Genomic DNA, 19,590 nt, shown 5'->3' on the forward strand with positions numbered 1-19,590 from the left:
CCGCGCCTGCGCACTCGGCAGCGGCGCCCAGCGCCACCCTGAGCCGCCGCCCGCACCGGGGCCCTTCTGCTCACCCTCCCCCCGGGCCGGGCCCCCTCTGACACCCACCCCGGGCGGCTCCTCTGCTCCCACCAAGCGAAACCGGCCCCCGCGCACGGGAAGGCGCGGTACCAGCGCCAGAAGAGCAACAGGCCCCGGGCGGGGAAGGGGCCCCGAAGGCCGAGGCCCAGCCTGGCAGCGGCGGAAATAACACACACCTACCACAGCCAGTGTCAAAGCGGGGTTATAGCATCGAAATACAGTGACAGGATAGAAAAAAAAAGCTATTTCTTCCATAACGAGCACAGGTTCAAAGTAGAGCACACAAAGCCAAGTTTTCCTTCATGCTTCGTTTTTACCTCAGCATTTTCAAGAAGTCTCTGGCTCCCCACAGGACAGATCAGGCACCAGCCGTCACCACTCGGCGATGGAGGGCAAACGCGTCTGCACATCACTCAACCCCAGGGCTCCTCCAGGCTGCGGTCCTCCCCTGCCTCCCCACCGCCCACGTGTTTTTAAAATAATCCATTTTCTCACAGAGCAGCCCCATACCTCCCATGGGATCGCCTCTCCGCGTTGCTACACAGCCTCGAAGAGTTCCAGGTGGGGGGTGGAAGGCCACAGAGCGATTCGTGTAACACCAAGACACGGTATTAAACCACAGAAGGGGGCTGCACAGGCCTTCTACAGCGTGACTTACATCACTCAACAAACCAAGAGCCTAAACCAGCCCACACCAAAAACAGTCAGAGAGGCTGGAAAAATGCACCGAGATCTTTTTATTTAAATAACAAGGACTTAAAAATTCTGAGTTTTAATACAAGTTAAATAAAATACAGTGTAAATATCAGCTTTTATATTTTTGCCTGTCTACATACTTATTTAGAAACCTGATACACTTTACAGCTTACACAGCGACACCTGATTCAACCTGCCTGATCTGTGCCTTCAAAAGCCATAGATTGTATAAAATACTGCGATATCAAAAAAAAAACCCAAACGCCGGTATACTGTACAAAAAACACCCAAACATTTTTACAGTAATTTGATATCTAAACATCAGATTAGCTGCATCTGAATTTCACGGTAAATTGTCTTCTCTCAAGAGGAACTGATGGATAAATTGCTGAGCTTTCCTCTTCTCAGCTATGTCAGGCGTAGGATGTCCAGGAGGAGGTCGAAGTAACAAGCCACCAAATATACTAGCTGCATTAAAAGAAAGAAACAAAAAAGCCACACAGCCACTCAGTAAGAGCCTGTCAGCAGCAGGATATCAAGGGTAATTCCCCCAGCCCCACCAGTCAGAGAGAGAGAGTGCCCAGCTTCAGAACAGGGTAAGGTAAAGCCGGTGACCCATCTCCCAGTCACTGCACGACTCTTTTCAAGCTACTGCAATGGCTGTTGTTCTACAGCCCGTTTGCTCATTATTAAATGCTTCAAAACGGCCGAGGCCATGACAGCACTCGCTTTGGAGAAATGTGTTTTGTTACAAAGCCCCTCCGAACGGAATGGTTATTTTGCTCGCCTTACCAAGAATGTTCACATCCAAATGGTTTTTCCCTGAATTTTTCAGTAGTTCTCGTAGAAATGCCATTAGATATTGAAATACATTTTTATGGCACGCTGGCAGGTTAGAGATAATCTGAGGAGGGGGAAAGAAAAAAAAAAACAAAAAAACACCAAACACATTTAAATTGAAAACATGGCAATGGCTTAGCAGCTTTACCTACTACCAACATCACCCTGTCTGCAAATACCAACGGCTCTTTATAACCAAGAAGCACCAGTTATAGATCCTTTCTATTATCAGATGATGAAGTTTCTGAGAGCAAAAAAATGTTACTGGTCTGGCATAAAACAGCTTGCCTCCCCTGCCTGCGGAATTAGAGAACTCCGGCAGCGAGAGCGGCGATACCTGGCTGCTCAGCGGGTAGTTGCTGGCACTCTCCAAGCAGCTGCTGTAGAACCTGTAGCAGATGACGGGCTCCGGCAGGCTCTCCAGGAAGAGCAGCAGGGCTTCTGCGACCGAGTGGTTGCTGCCAACTGATCCAAAGACGGTTAAGGAAGAGATAAGCACAGCGTGATCTATTTTGCTTGTATTCCTACTGAAATATTAATCTTTGCGTAGGTCTCCAAGAACTCCTCCTACTGTTCACAGCTTTGAGTTCAATCACTTGACTCCACATAGCAAGCCGTTTCCACTGGCAGAGAGACGCTTATGTCTGATCAAAACTGATCAGCCATCATTCATCAACATCGCGAGGCCTCAGCAGAGGCATTCGTACTGATTACAAGGAGCAGCGAGGAATGAGGAACTGCAGATCTCGGTTACCCCAAGATGAGAGACCATGATGGAGCATAGAAGACTGATAAAATCTTTTTTAGCTTTGATCTCTAAGGCACGGTCAGCCTTACTGGACACCAGTCTAAAAGGATACGGAGGGTATCATGCATTCCTTTGTCCAAACAATCTCGGATTTGCTCAAATTCAGACCTGAGGCCTGGTTGCTGAAACAGGTCTTCCTGCAAAAGCAGACCATCGTCAGTCTCAAGGAAAATAAAAGTTATTTGAGTAAATACAGCAATGTAATTATAGTCTGTCTGGAAAAATCTCTCCAAATAGGCAGTTATCAGCACAAGTCCCACCACAAGCAGCTCTAGTAAGGCTGTGGCACTGCAGCAGAGAGGAATCTGATGCATGCCACACACAGACAAGGCCACCATCACGAAACCGTGCAACTCGAGGTACCAGGATCACTTATCACAGATGTCCTTTATCTCTCCACCATTGTCCAAACATCCACAGTTAGCAATGATTGCTGTTACTAGTACCCTCTTCCAAACTAAACCGAACTCAACATATTATCTTGTGTTTCCAGGACAAACACTGCCAACCTGCTGGGAAGCACTGCGATACAAGTGATCCACCATCATCCACAGCTCTTTGGGAATGTCCATAGGCTTTTCAGCTTGAACATCCTCATCACTCATTTCTAGTGGCATCAGGGTCTGAGAGAGGGAGGTGTCGGGAAGGTTAATTAAAAAAAAAAAAAAAAAAAAAAAAAAAAAAAAGGTAGTTAGCCAACTTCTTATTCAACTCTGCAAAAATGCTTCACAGAGCTTATACCTGAGAATTAAGACTTAAGAAACTGTGCAGCTCCACTTACCAGTCCTCACACAAGACTAGTACAAGAGGCACAGTTATATCAGAACTCCCGTACACTCGGCTCTGTGGAAATGTTACATCAAGCCCCACATGCACACACACAGCTCCAGGGAAAAGGTCTACATTTAGAAGTTGCACGCCTTTTTTAAATGTGCAGGCAGACCAAACGGGACCTTACTTTCAGTGCTCTCGGTATGAAATGGGCTGGTTCATCCACCTGAAGAGCTAATGCAAGGTGTGAAGATGGTGCACTGGAGGGCACAAGCTGTATCAGCGTTCTCAGACTATGGACCAGGGAAGTGGAAGAAGGCTCTTCAGCAATAAACAGAACTTAACAGCTACTTTTAATGGTTCTTATGTGTTCTGAAGGGAAACTTTAACTCACAAGTTTCCGAATCGATTCTGCTGACATGTCCTGGATAGGTTCCCGCATGTAACACAGCGTATGAATGGGAGACCCAAAGCAACTTGGCAAGTAGTTGCCTGTTACAGATAGAAAATAATCCTTCCCCTTGTTAAGATGCAAGACCAAGATATCTTCAAGTTTTTCCTCTCCAGAGTTTAAGTGTGTGGCTGTTGATTTATTAACAAACACCTCCAACTCAATTGTGATCTTAGCGCCTGCCAAAAGATGATAAAAAAACCCCATACACAGTTAAAAAAAGGTATTAAACCAATGTGCCTGCCAGTAGGCAGAGAAGTAAGCCAAGCGGTGACAATTCAGGTCATTAACATGAGACGAACAATGAGGAGCTCACCTGATAGCAGAAAGCCCTTACTGGGATTAGCAATCAACCACTCCTTGCAGTAGGTGTTCTCATCTGGTTTGCTGATGAATTCGAAATGGCAGGGCACTGGTCCATTGCAGATTGTAAACTTCTCCACCTGCAGCTGCATGTATTTAACATCCTCAAAATGGAACTAGAAACAAACGTCAGTCAACATCATCAGCCCGTTCCACCTTGCCAAGCACCAGCAGCAATTCCTGTCCTGTGGTTTAATCATTAAGCAGCGTGATACCCAGATTAACCCTCTTGCTCCCGCACTCCGTCTCTTCCAGGATTACATAGGATTACATTGACTTACTCTGTCGTTTGCATCAGTGGGCCCTTTAAAACAAATGCTCCCCTCAAATAACCTCAATGAAACTCGAGAGCAAGATAGCTGTAACCTCGAATGTCTCATTTGCTTATCTTTTTTAGTCCCCAACACACAAAGCAAATGCTGGTTTTGTGACCTTCTCCAAACCCTTCAGATTTTACACTTCACGTTTCAAACAGGTCAGAGCAAGGGCCACCAGCTACCCCTTTTACTCTCTCTCTCCCCACCTCAGGGCGTAAAAACGCACCCTGCCCTTCAGCATGGTACTAGGAACGGAATTTACCTGTATCTAGACAGAAACAACTATTTCTAGGACTTGCAAACAGAGAACAGCTGGAAGTCAAAATATTCTAGTTCTTTGGAAGCAGACCCCAGGGTCTAGAATCCATCTAATGTGCTTCTACCGCTGGAATACACTCTGGGGTCCAGGGTGGCTCCGTGTCTCCAGCAAGTCACGGCACGTGGACAAACCCTACCTCTCTCTGGGAGAGCGTCACCGAGGGAATGTTGGCGTTCTCCAGCTTATCCAGGGAGCGGACTATTTCCTCAAAAGCTTTTCGATAGAGGTCCTCATTCACCACCTTCACCTGAAAAGGACACACACTGCACCAGCTGGCATTTACTGCGCCTCTGCAGGGGAGCTGTAACACAGCCGGGAACACATGAAGTGGTTTGATTTCAGCAGCACACTGGCGTATACAACACACGTAATGAACAGAGCCACTTGGAGCACGATCTCCTCGGGATCCAACAGTAAAGAACCTTGCCATAACTAGCAAGAGGCATCTAGTCAGTTCTACATCAGCTTTTTTTTTTTACCTAAAAAAAAAAAAAGTTTGACAACACACTACTGTGTTATCAGCGATGTAGCATTCCTACACTGAAAGTTTCTGTATGATTTTCATATTAGGATAATAATTTTCATATTAGGAAAATAAGAAAAAAGGCAAAAGAACATTTCTGAAAAAAGACCTACAGATATTCATGCGTTATTCTGAATATCACTTAACATAACCGCAGCTTACTGCAAACAACAATCCTATCTCGGTATCTTATCTAGCCCACCTTTTAAGCCATTGTTCTCTGTGGATGCCATAAAAGCTGGAGGAGAGGGAAATCAGCAGGAGAACCTCCCTCCTCCCGCTCTGCCCACACAGAGGACGAGGTCAGCAGAGTTATTTCCTTCGGCGCTGACGTACTTACCCCAATATCAAACACAGAGCTAACTGGCTTATGATCACTGATCTTCAAAGCCATATGGCTGCGATAGCTCAGCTGAGCAACGTTCTGCCCTTTCCAGAGTATCCGATCACACCACGCGGGAACACGACACTTCTCACTGCAACAGAGGGGAAACATGACAGTTTCCAGGCACAGTTCGGTGGAGTAACAACGCACGGCAGAATCCTGCCCTCCCGGGGACTCCTTTCCTGACACGGCCCGCACCTACTTCTCTATTGAAGTTCGTTTTCCACCGGCTTTTTGAGTAGTTATAAGAAGTTTGATTCCCTACTACTAGGGATCTCTATATCGTGCTTTACTTTCTGCTTCTTCAAAGATGCAATTATTTGTTTTGTTCTTTTGATACAATTAACATACAAAGCAATACTCAGAGATACTTTTGACTATAAGAACCCTGAAAAATAAGAACTCAAGCTCTACATTTAAAGTCCACATTTTAATTTTTTTATTTTTTTTCCCCACTGACTGCTGCACAGATTCCATTCCTGCACTTGAAGCCAACGTTCCCAGCTTAGTAACAACAGGTCAGCCGCTCTGTGCGGTGCATTACAGGAACCATGGCTCTCGCAGTCTTTTGGAGAACGCACAGACAGCACAAACGCACCATTTCCAACCCTACCTGATCTGACCTGAGGAGATATAGCAGGTATCAGCAAATAAAAGATCCTAAAATTCTGCTTGGGGGAAAAAAAAAAAAAAACAAACGCACAAACCAAACAAAAAGAATGAAACCAACTGCAATAATCTCAGAACTGTTACTATTTATAGCCATTAGGTCTGTAATTCTTTTTAGCTTTGTTTTTACTTCCTTCAGTGATAACATTAGCCATTGGTAGCATCACGTATGAAGCAATCACCGTACCTTGTGTCCCAGTCGTCACAGCCAGCATCGTATTTGTACGTTGGCTGGAAAGAAATTTCTCCCTCTGTAAAGCCTTCAAAGACGGCGTTTGCATTCATTTGCCTCTTCAGCTATGAAAGAAAAAAAAAAAAGACAAATTTAATTTTAAATAAGCTCAAGCACAACCCCCATGTGAGCTCAAAGGGAGACGTTCAGCATTGGGAAGGCTAAGGAGTGCAGTTTCTAAGGAGCATCCCCAGCACCACCTGCAGGCAGGCGAGACATCAGTACCTGGTCATACTGGCAAAGCTCTAGAAATGCCTTCTCATCTACAAGCTGCTTCACTTTTGCCACATCCAGTTCCTCCAGCCGATAGTTGAGGTCACCCAGCCATAAGACGACACTGAAAGAGAAGGTACACCAGAAGTCTACACAGGGGCCTAAAGACGTCCAAGACACAAGCTGTTGAGCTGGAGGCACAGCTCCGCAGCAGAGCCTTAAACCATCTCATGCAAGCGTGAGCTCTCCTAATCTCACCATCATCAGGCGGATGCTGTGTCTGCTTCTCCAACAGAGAGAGCAAGTAAGAGTGAAAACTGGGAGAGAAGCTACATTTTCTGCCTCTGCTGTTTTTAATTCCTGTTCTGCATGTCTGTCACTACCTCTTAATAAATTATGCTTTTAATATTCCACACTGACTAAATCCCAAAAGCCATTGGGAGGGATCGATGCATATTATTGCCCCATTCCCCCTTCATGCGTGAAAATAAAACAAGGCCTGGAACAGCATAAGAAGGCAAGTGACTCGTCAGAGCCGTCTAGGTGGCCACTCTCAAAACCAGGGTTACGGGAAAGCATTTCTGGCCCTTCCAGGCTGACGATTAGATCACTGGGCAGCCCTTCTCACATCCCTGCTGAGAGAACCTCACACCCCAGGCGTCCACAAGGTTCCTCCTTGCCACATGCAGTGATTCACAGATGGAAAGCATACTCATGTTCGCCAATAGTGAGAGGGGGCAAATTTGGATCCGACTGGCAGAACTGCATCCGAGAGCAGATGTCTTTGAAGTCCTGGTTCCTCCGCTCATATTCCTCCATGTGAGCTGCAAGGTGAGAATTCACAACGCACACGCTAGTGTTATGGAATTTAAACCTTATGGCAACACCACCTTTGTTACCCTGAAAGATAAAGACAAAGACTTTGGTCAGAAGCTTCTACACAACAGATGAATCCACAAATGAGTTACTAGCAGTGGACGAGCCAGGAGACATTGAGGCAGACCATTTAATTCCAGATGAAGGAAAAGGCCGAAAACACCAATTAGCAATAACTACTTCATGAATTCAAGTGAGTAATTCATGTGAGGGTTGCACGCAGCAACAGAACACAGCAAGCAAGCACATGGAACTCAGTTTATAATTCAGGAATTAGCTAGTACAAAAGGAGATTAAAATCAGTGAGAGAGCTGGTCAGTTACTTCAGCAAGTCCTGAAACCTGTTTAGCAACAAACTGGATCTTTCAACACAACCCATAAAAAAAAATTGTAAATAGAAGAGGAAACATGTGGCTTAGCTGGTCAAAAATACCCGTGACAAGTTATAGCTGCAATGTTCACAGAAACTACATTCAAAGGGCACAGACTTCATTCCAAGGTGTGGAATGGCAAGGGGCCAGGAAATCCTTCTCAGGAAAACTAATCTGGATAGACACATTTCTTCTACTTATGCTTCCTTGTGTTACTTGCTTTGGGGAGCATCAAAATCGCATGAAATCAAGGCCCCACACAGCCCAGCACGTGCAATCGGGGAAAAAAAAGCCTTCAGAGAAGGTTCTCCCCGAGGTCTTTGGGCCTTTGCAAGCACATGGCAATTCCCTCTAGCAATGCCCCAAGCTGGCGCAGGGACAGGACTGTGTGCTTCTGGAGGCAGCTGCGTCCCTCAGCTGGAGGAATAACCACCACATCTAAGGAGAGGGGCTCTCCGGGGCTCTTCTAAATCTCACCCCTTCTCGTGCACGGTTGCCATTCTTACCATCCTCCCCATGATTCCAGTTCCCACAGTCTCAATTTCCACCTCAGAGACGTTCAAAGCAAGGTCTGCTTTCACATACAACAGAAGCATGATTCCCACGAGCCGCACAAGTTTCACCTGAAAGACAGATCCTGTTCCATTAAATCCTAGAACAGGAGAGGTCTGACGAGAGAAGGCACGTCGCCCCCAAGTCCAGAACACAGGTCACCAAAATACAGATGAAGAAAGAGAGAGTTCCAGGCTCATCCAACGGACCGTCTGGGCTCACGGGCACCCCAGCAGCACAGCACAGGGAGGAGCCTGGGACCAACGCCCCAGAAAATGAAGCTGAAGCCCAAAGCAAAACCTACAGCACAGGCAGAGCCCATGGAAGGAGCTTCCTTTCAACAACAGTGACAAGAGACAAAGCAGACCTAAGAAGCAGGAGCCAAAACATGAGCAGTATTCCTACCAAGATACCTTCACAACTCGTTCCACCACACACTGCGAAGAGAGACATGGGAGAAGCTAAGATACTTGCTGCTCTCTTCCCCCGAGAGAGCAGATGCATGCTTTACGCGCGGATGCCCAGCGCTGGTCTCCTGCCCTGCCCCTGCCTCGGCACCCTGCACAGCAACACCACCTACTTCACCTCGGCGCTGCGGCTGAGCAACAGCCTGCAGCCAGCGAGCCTCCGGAGGACACAGCGATTGGGAAGAAGAAGAAAAAGCAAAGGGAAAAGAGGCCCAAGTGGAAAACGATTCCACGCTCAAACCTCCCCAAAAGCCACATTTACCTTTGCATATTTGGCATCTGGGTGAAGACTATCAGTTACAGCTTTAAACCATTCTTCTTCCTTCGGTGTGTCATTGAAAAAGAAGGCTTCTTTACTCAGATCAAGCTCCTGGAAACTGTGTTAGAGGAAGGAACCCGTGGATGCATGCACTTGTTTATAACCCTCCATCCCTTTCCTCTGGGAAAGAACTAAATCAATTTATACTCGCTAAATTTATAACTGAAAACTCAAATTCAGTTATGCTGATTTTAGAGGTATGTTAAGTGTAAAGCTAAATTACGGTTAGTATTAAATTGAATGGCATTAAAGATTTTGTAACACTGCAGTGCCGGAGAGTCCAAACACGACCAGCACCGCAGCCCTTTCCGGCCACGCGAACACCCGCCCTGGAGCTGTGCAATGGAGGAAAGCGCTGCCAACACTCCTCAGCTGCGGCGTCCCGCACAACGCCTCCACGTGCGTGTTCCCAACAAGCAACCCACGGTCCGGGTCTGGCAGGACGGGCCAGGAGGAGACACTCACCCCACGCAGTAAACGTCTGGAGGCTCAGCATCACATCTCAGCCACGGCTGGAGGCTTTCTCGGGGCGGCTGACCGTTCACATTGTACGTCCCAACAAAAAACCTGCAAAGAAATTAACTAAATCCCAGAGCTGATGGAAATACCAATATTATTAACCCGTGCGCTTAATACTACATATAACTATTTAGGAGTAACATGTTTCCAGGAGGGAATTGGGAAAATGTGACAAAGTTTAAATCCCTAAAATGATTTGATCACAGTAGCATCTTTACAGACGTGTTTTACAGAAGGATACATATTTTTACGTGCAGTATTTAAAAAAAAAAAAAAAAAAAGACTACCAGAGCTGCGCAGTAGCAGTTTGAAATCATAAATTCATAGAATGACAGGCATAAAAGGATTTCAACCACAGCAAATGTTGGTCCTAATGACATATTTCACCCGAGCTCTTACTAGCTTCTTGGAACCACTACAAGGACAAGTAGCGAACAGCAGCAGTGAGGGAGAAAGCCAGAGGTGCGCAGAACAGAAGCATTTCCAGACACAGTCTGAAACAAGCACAGGAAAAAGTCATTTCAAAAAGGCCATTTCCTCAACCAAAACCACAAGGCAAGCCTTGACCGAGACACGAATGAAATTCTTCTCTGTGAATGCCTAAACAAGGAAAACAAGCTGTTCTGGAAAGCACAGATCATACTTTTCTAGAGAATTTCCTATTTGCAGGGATACTAGATGAAGTAACGAACATGAGTTCCTTTGACAGCTTATGCTGACTAACTTACTCTCCAACAAAAATAAGTTCCTCTCAGGAACGATCGCTACCTGAAGCTCTGGATGTGCGTGTAGGAATCCTCCATTTGGACAAGCTGAGACTTAACAATAATATCTCTTAGTCCAAACTGTGGTTCTGGTAAGACTGAAACCTTCTCCGAAGCCATTACGCCGGAGGACTGTACCATTTCAGTTGTCGCTTCAGGTTTGAGTTTGTTTTGCCTGCAAATGAAAGCAAAACCGCGTGATGAAACCCAGATACACACACCTCCTGAGCAGCTTATTCCTGCCACTGAGGGCTTGATTCGCATTTATCTGCCTGTTTCACTAAAGACAGATAATCAGCGTTTGGGTTAAGCAAACAAGACTGAAACGAGCATCTCTCAGAACTAGATAAAACCAGTTTAACGAACTGAAGTAACAAACGGTTTTCACTAACCTGGTGCAGCCTGTTAATTCCGAGCAGGCCTTACTCACGCCCCGACGCTGGTACAAAACCTGCGCACCTTTCCCGCTTACGGGAGCACGGAGATGCAAATCTCATCCCCCGCTGCCTCTGCTCAGCCCTTCTGACCTCAGCAGAAGAATGAAAAACTCTGTTTGTTTTAAAAGCCCTCTGGTGGCAAAGTCCCAGCTCTGCCCAGAAGGGAGGCAGCGCAGGGCGGGTGGAGGCAGAGGTGGTTTCATTTATTATCTTGAGACTCTGCAAACTCATTCTGCAACGCTAATAACGCCGCAGCTTGGCAGTTCCCACAAGCAAGTGGATGGTACAAATTTAAGGTCAGCAACCTGCAGACCAGTGCCAAGGACAGCACACAGACAGACTTTGAAGGGTATGCAGCAGGGTCCGCAAAGTCCTGGGAACTGGAAAACGAAACCGTAACATTTGAAGGCATGGTGGCCCTAAGCCAAAGCTCTCCGAAATCAAAATAAACATCACTAGTGGGTCCAGTCCCACTCAACAGCAAAAATATGCCCAAATAGGGGACTAGGAGGACTGCCTCCGAGAGACTGGGCTGAAGTTTCCACTCAAGTTTTGACAGCACGCTTATGCTGAACTTTTTTCTCTCCTAATCAGAATCTACAGATTTCTCTTCTCAAAAAGTTGCCAACTTCTGTTCTCGACCCCACCGCCTCTGGGGACTGCAACCAACACGGTTGTCGGCAGATGGAAGCGGATAACGCAGCCGCACGACTGCTGGAGCACCGGGGTGTGCACAGACCTCACACGCCTGCACAGAGACACCAACTTCCCCACTCGCTTTCCAGCTGAAAACCAGGAAGCCCAGGCAGAAAGCTCTCTGCACTTTCATTTTCTTCCTCTAGACATCAAAGCATCAACAGTTTGCCCACCGCAGCTCATTCCATCCATGCACAGTCACCCAGAAGTACCCAAAACTTCGGTGCTATATATATTTACTGTCGCTACCCAGAGATCCTCTGTGGAGGGGAGGCACAGCTAAACCGGCAAAGAGACGTTGCCACCACTTTTCCTCCTCACTAGACCTTCCACAAAGAGCTGACGTGCACAACTCGCGCTTCACCAAAGCTACACAAGAAGCGAGAGAGACGCCATACCTGGGAGCACTCTTATCGGTGCTGTCATGGCTCCGGTTCTGGCTAACTGTCAGCTTCTTTCCATTCTGTTTGATGCCTTCAGAGCCAGCCACTTCTGGAAAAAAAAAAAATACAAAAACACAAAAACCTCAGAGTTTCACATTAAACACAACGTGTTCTTTGATTTATCAACACACTTACGCAAACACTGGCAAAAATCTGTGAGCAGAATAAAATTTATGGCTGTGTGGAGAATCAAAGTGCCCCGCAGTCTTTCAGCTATCTGATAGATTCAGCTTATTTTGACAGAACTGTTCTGTGACGACGCAGCTTCCCCTCGAGAGGAAGACTTGACACGAGCTGTGTGGCCGCGGAGAGCAGAACTGCTGGACGCTGCCCGCCGCCGGCGCAGGTTGCTGTTGGCTCTCCCTTCCAGCTACGCCAAACCAAGGCTTAGCAGCAGAAAATCCAGGGCTTTATCCTAGGAATCCCAAAAATGTATGTTAACAACAGGTTTTTCCTTTCTGAAGCAAGGCAGGAAGTACAAGGAAAGGAAGAAAAAGTTGGGGGGGTGGTGTTAAAAACTCCACACTACCATTTAAAGGGTTTCTACCCATCTGCAAATACGGAGCGAAGCACAAGTGTCTCGCCCCTCGAGGCAGCGCGGAACAGAGCCGCCGTACGAACCCACCTCGGCAGAAACAAGGGCCTCAATGCAAACTGTGCGTTCCTAAAAAAAAATAAGAGGGCAGCTACCATGCAAATATAGCCAAATACAGGCGTGGCGCTAAACACATCACACTGCGTTCACAAAATTTCACTGATCTTTCGGCCTTTGGTTTCAGTTATGTCCTTCTGCTCCTACAAGTGGCAAAATAACAGTCAAAAAAAGAGGATTCTGCATGGGGGTTTCCATGTTTAAGACGCACAAACAGCAATCTCAAGGTGATGCTACTTAGCACATGAATCTAGGGATGACAGAGAAGTTGTTCTTCAGAGCGTAAGGTTCTAGTCGTTCAGCTGAGCTGCTCCTTCAGTGAGCACAATCCAGAAAAATGAAAGCGTTAGTGCCGTCATCGTATGTTCTCCAGGACAAGAGCGCAAATCAGAAACAGAACTTGAAGTACTTTACCTACCCACTCAGAATATAAACAAGCTGACAAGAAGTGGCCGTATTCTCAGCTTGGAAAGCCTCTTCTGCCCAAGAGCCCTCTGAGAATAAAGCCCGTGTAAGAGGATTTCTCAGAGGCTGGTTGCAGAAGCGCACATGACGCAAACCTCATTAGAGACCACGCAGCCAAAGTCATGTAGAATTGAGCAGGAGCGCGGCCTCGGGGAGCTGGGACGGAGACGTGACTTTTCTCCAGCAGCACACAGCGCTCCTTGAGCCTCTGCAAGTTCTCCCCACAAGGACCATGCGATGCCTCCTGACAGTGATAAGAACCAACTCGAATGCTTGCTCTAACAGACAACCGTTACAGCTGTAACAGGAAGGGAGCAGAAGTTCAGGCTTTATCACCCGCACGGGACAATGCCACTCGCCAGCACGCGGCACGTTGGTGCCAGAATGGCAAGACTCATGTGCCCACTCAGTGCTGCTGACACAGCTGCTACGCGAGCCAAAGATCACGGTCAGATACCACACTTTCGCATGCTCACCTCCATAGCGGAAATCAGTTCTAGGTAGGATTCTCCTAAGGAAGAGATCAGCCCTGGAAAAGGGCTGTTTCCTTCAGGTAAATTTATATCTAGATACAGATTGCTCTAGCCAGAGGGACCTATACGTTAGCATAGATTATGATTAGATTATAGATTATCTGCAGGGGAGTATTTTCGCAAGATAATGACCGTGTTCGATAATTGAACTGGGCACAGAAATAAAGCGCTATGTGCAGAGATTACAGAACAGCAGAACGCGTATGGCCCGAATCCGAGGATTTGCAGTTAAGAGAGATTTAAGCAGTAATAAAGACATTCTTGTTAAAAATGTGCAGTGGCATTATAGTACTGTTCTACAGCAAGAACACGTACCGTGTCTTCTGGATAAAGTAGGATCCATGTTTAGCGTTCAAAAGGCAGAATTAAATTAGCCTTACCATTAGCTATATGAGGCTTGGCCAGTTTGCTCTTTACTTAATGAAAGTGTAAGCAACCGTCCATGTGGGACTGCACTACTCTGGGAGGGAAGTAAGATTGTTCTTTCCAGGCATTAAACATGCTTTGATTTGCGTATGAAAGTTGCTAACTCAGTACGCGTGTACATTTAAGGACAGAATGAGTTACAGCTATTCCTAGAAAACAGCAGACAAAACCTCATTCCATGTCACCGTAGGTTCCAAAAGACCCCAAGAGATGGCAGAGAGCATTTTCTTCTGCTAGTACAAAGGAGGGGGAGGGAAGAAAAAAAGAAAAAAAAAAGAAAGAGATCCCTAAACTTCTCTGACTCAAGAAAAACACAATGAAGCCTTGAAAAGGCAACTTTGTCAAAGCTCAAAGGCATGATTTGCTAGAACTACTTCCCAAGGAGCTTACCGTTCAATGAGCGCTACTGTGCTCCAGGTACAACAAAAACACCAACAAAGGAGCCAGGGTTGCGTTTCACTCGGCGTGTTTTTGCTCCTAAACACGCACATGTGGCCCAGTCTCTCCCAGTCAGTTCTAACCCACAAGTTAAGACACGGCGCCCGAGGGGGTGTTCCCAGACCCCCACCTTGGCTCGACCCATGCTGAGACGCTGCTGCAGTTACAAAGTTCACCCCTTCTCTCTCTTTTTTTTTTTTAAATGATAAACATGGAAATAAAAAGCAGGAATGCCAGCTACACCAAAGTGCACCTTCACCAATTAAGCGCAGCCCAGCCCCAATGAAGGTTCTGAACCCCGCGCTGACTTCCAGGAATTGCCTCAGCTCTCTGCGCTTTCTCCCCCGTCCCCTTTGCAACAGCAGGAAACGGCCGCGGTACCGGCACCCGCGGGCAGCGCCGGACGCCCCGGCCCCGGCCCGGCCGAGGGGCGGCACCGGCTGCCGGAGCCGGGAACCCCCGGGGGCAGCGCCTGGGCTCGGCGGGGCTGCGGGTCCGGCCGGGGCGATGCCGGCGGCTCCGCCCCGGGGCACGGCGCGGTCCGAGCGCTGCTGCCGCCCCCGGGGGGGACGGGGCGGCGGGGAGCGGTGCCCGCGGGCAGCCCCGGCCCCGCTGGCCTCGCCCGCTGCGGCCGCCCGGGGCCAGCGCCGGGCGGCCCCGGGCGGGCAGCGCGGCTCTCCCCCCGTCCCGGAGGGCTGTCGCTGTCCCCGTCCCGTCCCGTCCCGTCCCGTCCCCGTGCTCACCTCGGCGGGGTCGCCCGCCCGCGGACATCGCCACCGCCGCCGCTCCGTGCCGCCGCCCGCCCCGTCCCGCCCCCGGAGCCGCCCCCGCAGCCGTCCCGCCGCCGCACGGGCGCCCCCTCCCCGCGGAACCGCTTCCAGCAGGGCAACCCCCGCCGGTGCCGGTGCAGGGGGTTGTTCCTCCCCAGGTGCGGGACCCTGCGCTTGCCCGGGTTGGACTCCGCCAGGTCCCTCTCCGCCCGTCCGGGTCTCGCTGGATGGCGGCACGGCCCTCTGGGGTGTCACCCGCTCCTCCCAGCTCTGCGCCACCAGCAAACCCGAGGGTACGCTCTGTCCCCTCATCCAGGTCGTTAATGAATATGTTGAAAAAGGCCAGACCCAGTATTGACCCCTGGGAACTACAGGCCTCCAACTGGACCCTGCGCCGCCGATCACAACCCTCTGAGCTCTGCCATTCAGCCAGTTCTCCGTCCTCCTCTGCCCACTCATCTAACCCATCCTAGTGAGGACGTTATGGGAGACAATGTCAAAAGCCTTGCTGGAGTCGAGGCAGACAACATCCACTGCTCTCCCCTCATCCACCCAGCCACTCATGCCATCCCAGAAGGCCACCAGATTGGCCAAGATCAGAATGATCACCACTGCCGAGCTGTCCACCAATGAGGACTTGTTGCACTTTTGAACCATTACAGTCCCGTGCAAGTTTCAGCAGCAGCGAGGCCGATGCTGCTCTTCCACACGGAGAGCAACGCGCAGACATAACACTCCAGCCGAGCTGCCAACACCCCCCCCCAACCCCGCGGGCACATCGGCGCACCGCAGCTCCTACCTGGGCAGCACCTGCCGACCTCCTGAAGGAACATGCGCGTGTGGGAACCAAACGGCAACCGCACCGTGAGCCGATCATCTTCTGAACTGATCTGGATAGTCACGTCAGAGCCTAAAGGCATCAGGAGAAGAAGAGCCTTCAGAAACTGAGCATTTTCTCCACTCTACAGCAGCTGGTGCATGCATGCAGACTTCAGCAACAAGTCTCCTCATGCCTTCTTATCATGTTCCCTTTCCACACTTTACACCAGAATTCCATTTAAAAACAGAAAAATCAGCATTTATAATAATTCTTCTGCTGCTCATTCAGTGACAATAATTAATTTTCCAGTAGCAGTTTAAAAGCGTTTGGAAAAAAACGTTCCTTCAGTTGAACTGGGGTGACAACACTCGTTAGCACGAACAGCATCACGGCAAACAGCACGCCCAGTCCCCCAGCAGCAGCGAGACAAGATCCCCCCAGTCAACAGTCCGATGACGAGAGCCCCCCTCCTGCCTCCCCGGCTGTAGCTGGTGCAGGGCCCAGGAACCCCGTCGCACAGGTGTTAACGCAACAACAGAACTCACCGATGACGCGAAGGTCGCTGTCAAGTACAACTGCAAAAGCAAAACAAAGCTCAGTTAAAAGCTCAGCCCCAGGCTCGCAGACCGCGCCGCGCTCTGGCGTTAGTGAGCTCGGGGAGTTCCTCAAACCCCAAACACTGGTTGCACAAACACAGACAGGCAGAACGGACCTGCCGGGGCAGGAGGCCGTGGCTGGTGCTTGGAAGGACACAGGCCGCTCTGGGTTGCAGAGCCATTAATCTATCAGGGCCCTTCCAGCTACGCCGTGTGACGCACAAGCATCGCCAGGGATTATAAATCGAAGAAAAAACGTGAAGGCTGAATAGATCCCAAATTTTAGCAAGTAGAACAATAAAGTATGCGCTCCAACCCCCTTCATCCCCTTCTTTGGAGGTGGCCACCGAAGCGTGTTAGTACCTTCTTCCACTGCAAACCCTTCTCTGATGGGGATGACCTTCTCCAGCCAGACATCCTCAGCTGTTATGGCCATCCGCCGGTGAGTGTACACATAGATCCTGCAAGCACGGAGCAGACACAGAGTAATGCCTCCTTGCTCCCGGCACCTCTGTAGGCAGGGGCAGACCCCATCCCATCCCATCCCGCAGCGCCTGCTGCCGCAGCCTCAACGCAAACCCCAGAGCAGCCTCTCGACCGTGTGCCCACCCACTTGCTCACCCCATCATTTAAACAAGAACGGATTTTATGTGACTGGCAAAACGTGCCAGATCAAAACCTCTAGGGCCGGGGCTTTTCTCACTAACCGCCTATAAAGCGCAGCGGGAGAAATGCCGAGGCACAAGGCCTGCGGATCGCTGCCCTGCTGGACTCCACCCCTGCAGAAACTCTTTTGGACGGGAAGGAGTTTTCAGGCAGTTTCCAAGGCCCACAAGAGAGCCGCAGAGCTCTGGCCTTTCCACAGCCGCTCTTTCCACCCGGACCACCCTGCCCACCCTCCCTGGCACCCCGTGGACACGGCCTACAGCACCCACGCGTGCTCTCCATTGCTCTCCACCAGCCCCAGCAGCCGGCTCTCCACGCTCTGCCCTGCAGCCAGGACGCCCTGCACCGCCTTCGGCCGAGGGTCAAGGAAGAGCAGAGAGAGACGGGACCCTGGCGGGGGGACTGGGGGAGTCTGGCGAGGGGATCCCGGCGGGGGGATCCCGGTGGGGATGGGAGGGAACCCAGTGAGGGGACGGGGGACGTCCCAGTGGGGGGATCCCAGTGGGGATGGGAAGGAGCACAGTGGGGGGACGGGGGAGATCCTGGCAGGGATGGGAGGGAGCCCGCGGAGGGGACGGGGGAGATCCCAGCAGGGGGATCCCGGCGGGGATGGGAAGGAGCCCAGCGGGGGGACGGGGGAGATCCCGGTGAGGGGATCCCGGCGGGGATGGGAGGGAGCCCGGCGGGGGTCGAGGGGAGCCCGGCGGGGACCGGGGGGAGCCCGCCCTGCCCCGCACACGGCCGCACCGGCCAAGGCCGAAGCAAAGGATACGATGCGGCAGGTCGCCCCCTCCGCCAGGCTCTCCTGGATGGCGACCGACTGGTCCATGCCCCGCGGCGGATGGCGCTCGCCAGGCGGGTCCGCGCTGCCCGGCAGCGGGACAGGCACCGGGACCCGGCGGCTCCCCCGGCTGCCGCGACACGTCGCGCCGTTACCGCTCCCGCTGCCGCTCGGCGGGGGCCCCCCCGGCCCGGCCCCGCCGCTCCGTTATTCCCCGCGGCGCTCCGGGGCCCCGCGCTGCCGCTGGCCGGGAAGGCGCCGGACGCTGGATGACGCGGCGGGGCCGGACCGGGGGGAGACGCCGCTGCCGCCCCCGGAAATAACGGCGCCGTCCCGGGAACAGCAGGAGGGATCGCGGCCGGCGCCGCCCCCCGCCCCGGCCAGCGGGGTCGCAACCGAGGGGGTCCCGCACGGCGGGTGCGACCGGCGGGGGGGGACAGGAACCGAGCGGGAGGGGGCAGGAGCCGGGCGGGAGCAGCCTGCAGCCCTCTCCCGACGGGAAAGGGTTAGGAGGAGTGGGGAAGGTTCGTTTCCCGTGAAATCGGGAGATTCGCCTTTTTTCAGTAGGACGTTGAGTTCATTTTTTGTTGCGTATCCAGAAGCCTCGGCTGGCACAAGCCGACCCTCCGGCTGCCGGTTCGTTATGCAAATGAATTGCTGCCGAGTGTGTAAAGCAGGTGCTAGAAAATGTCACCAGACATCGTCTTTTGCATACGAGAGATGGGAGAGTTTGGCCTAAGTCAGCTCTTTCCACAGATGTGGGAGAAACAGCCGAGATCTAAAGACTGGAAAAAAACTGAGCAGTTAACGGAAGGGCTCTGCTGCCGGCCTTCCCGCGGCTCCCGCGGCCGTGCCGAATGGCGAGAGGCTGCCGAGAGGAAACGAAAGGAGAACAGTCCGGAATATCTGCTATAAACGCTAAACCCCTGTTCTTACGAGAAACGTGGTGCTGGATGGTATTTTTGAGATAGAAAACCCTTGGGTTTCATCCTGTTTTCACTCGCTACGGAGATGCTGACATTGTGGCCTGAAACAAATTCAGAGAACGCCAAGCCCCACACTGCGGTTTCGGTGCAGCAGAAGAGCAGGCTGGTTGCGGCTGCCCTGCGACGTGGAAGGGGCCGGCTACCGCTTCAGTCAGGCTTTTTCCACCCCGTCCCACATCCGCGGCATGAGAACCTCTCAGCCAGCAGCACCTCCCAGGGCAGAGCCTGCCACTGGCGCAGCCAGGCCGGGCTCTCCCTCCCCTTCCCGGAGCGTCCAGCCTCGCTCAGCATTCCCCGCCGCTGACCAAGGGACTCGCAGACAGGTTTTTGTGTTTTTATCATCTT

At 50.8% G+C, this 19,590-nt stretch overlaps 1 protein-coding gene across 5 annotated transcripts; it reads right to left on the bottom strand.

Moving 5' to 3' along the window:
• Positions 1-38: 38 nt before the first annotated feature.
• On the bottom strand, positions 39-18,519 carry INPP5B (inositol polyphosphate-5-phosphatase B). Of its 5 annotated transcripts, none has more exons than XM_063355886.1 (22): positions 18,251-18,519; positions 17,739-17,827; positions 17,176-17,273; positions 16,762-16,791; positions 16,196-16,306; positions 12,068-12,161; positions 10,541-10,711; positions 9,719-9,820; positions 9,197-9,311; positions 8,422-8,538; positions 7,381-7,568; positions 6,681-6,792; positions 6,411-6,520; positions 5,510-5,645; positions 4,783-4,893; positions 3,964-4,096; positions 3,591-3,826; positions 2,935-3,048; positions 2,478-2,562; positions 1,955-2,082; positions 1,570-1,681; positions 39-1,245 (listed from the first exon to the last, which is right to left on the bottom strand). In XM_063355886.1, the coding sequence occupies exons 1-22, from the start codon at positions 18,305-18,307 to the stop codon at positions 1,121-1,123; spliced, it is 2,574 nt and encodes an 857-aa protein (XP_063211956.1). In that variant the 5' UTR covers positions 18,308-18,519; the 3' UTR covers positions 39-1,120. The 5 variants fall into 5 exon arrangements, with proteins under 5 accessions (XP_063211956.1, XP_063211955.1, XP_063211954.1 ...); XM_063355885.1 differs by having other exon boundaries at positions 41-1,245; positions 3,964-4,126; positions 17,748-17,827; XM_063355884.1 differs by having other exon boundaries at positions 41-1,245; positions 3,964-4,126.
• Positions 18,520-19,590: the final 1,071 nt, after the last annotated feature.

The sequence above is a fragment of the Chroicocephalus ridibundus genome, chromosome 19 (assembly GCF_963924245.1).
Source record: "Chroicocephalus ridibundus chromosome 19, bChrRid1.1, whole genome shotgun sequence".
NCBI classification, from domain to species: Eukaryota; Metazoa; Chordata; class Aves; order Charadriiformes; family Laridae; genus Chroicocephalus; species Chroicocephalus ridibundus.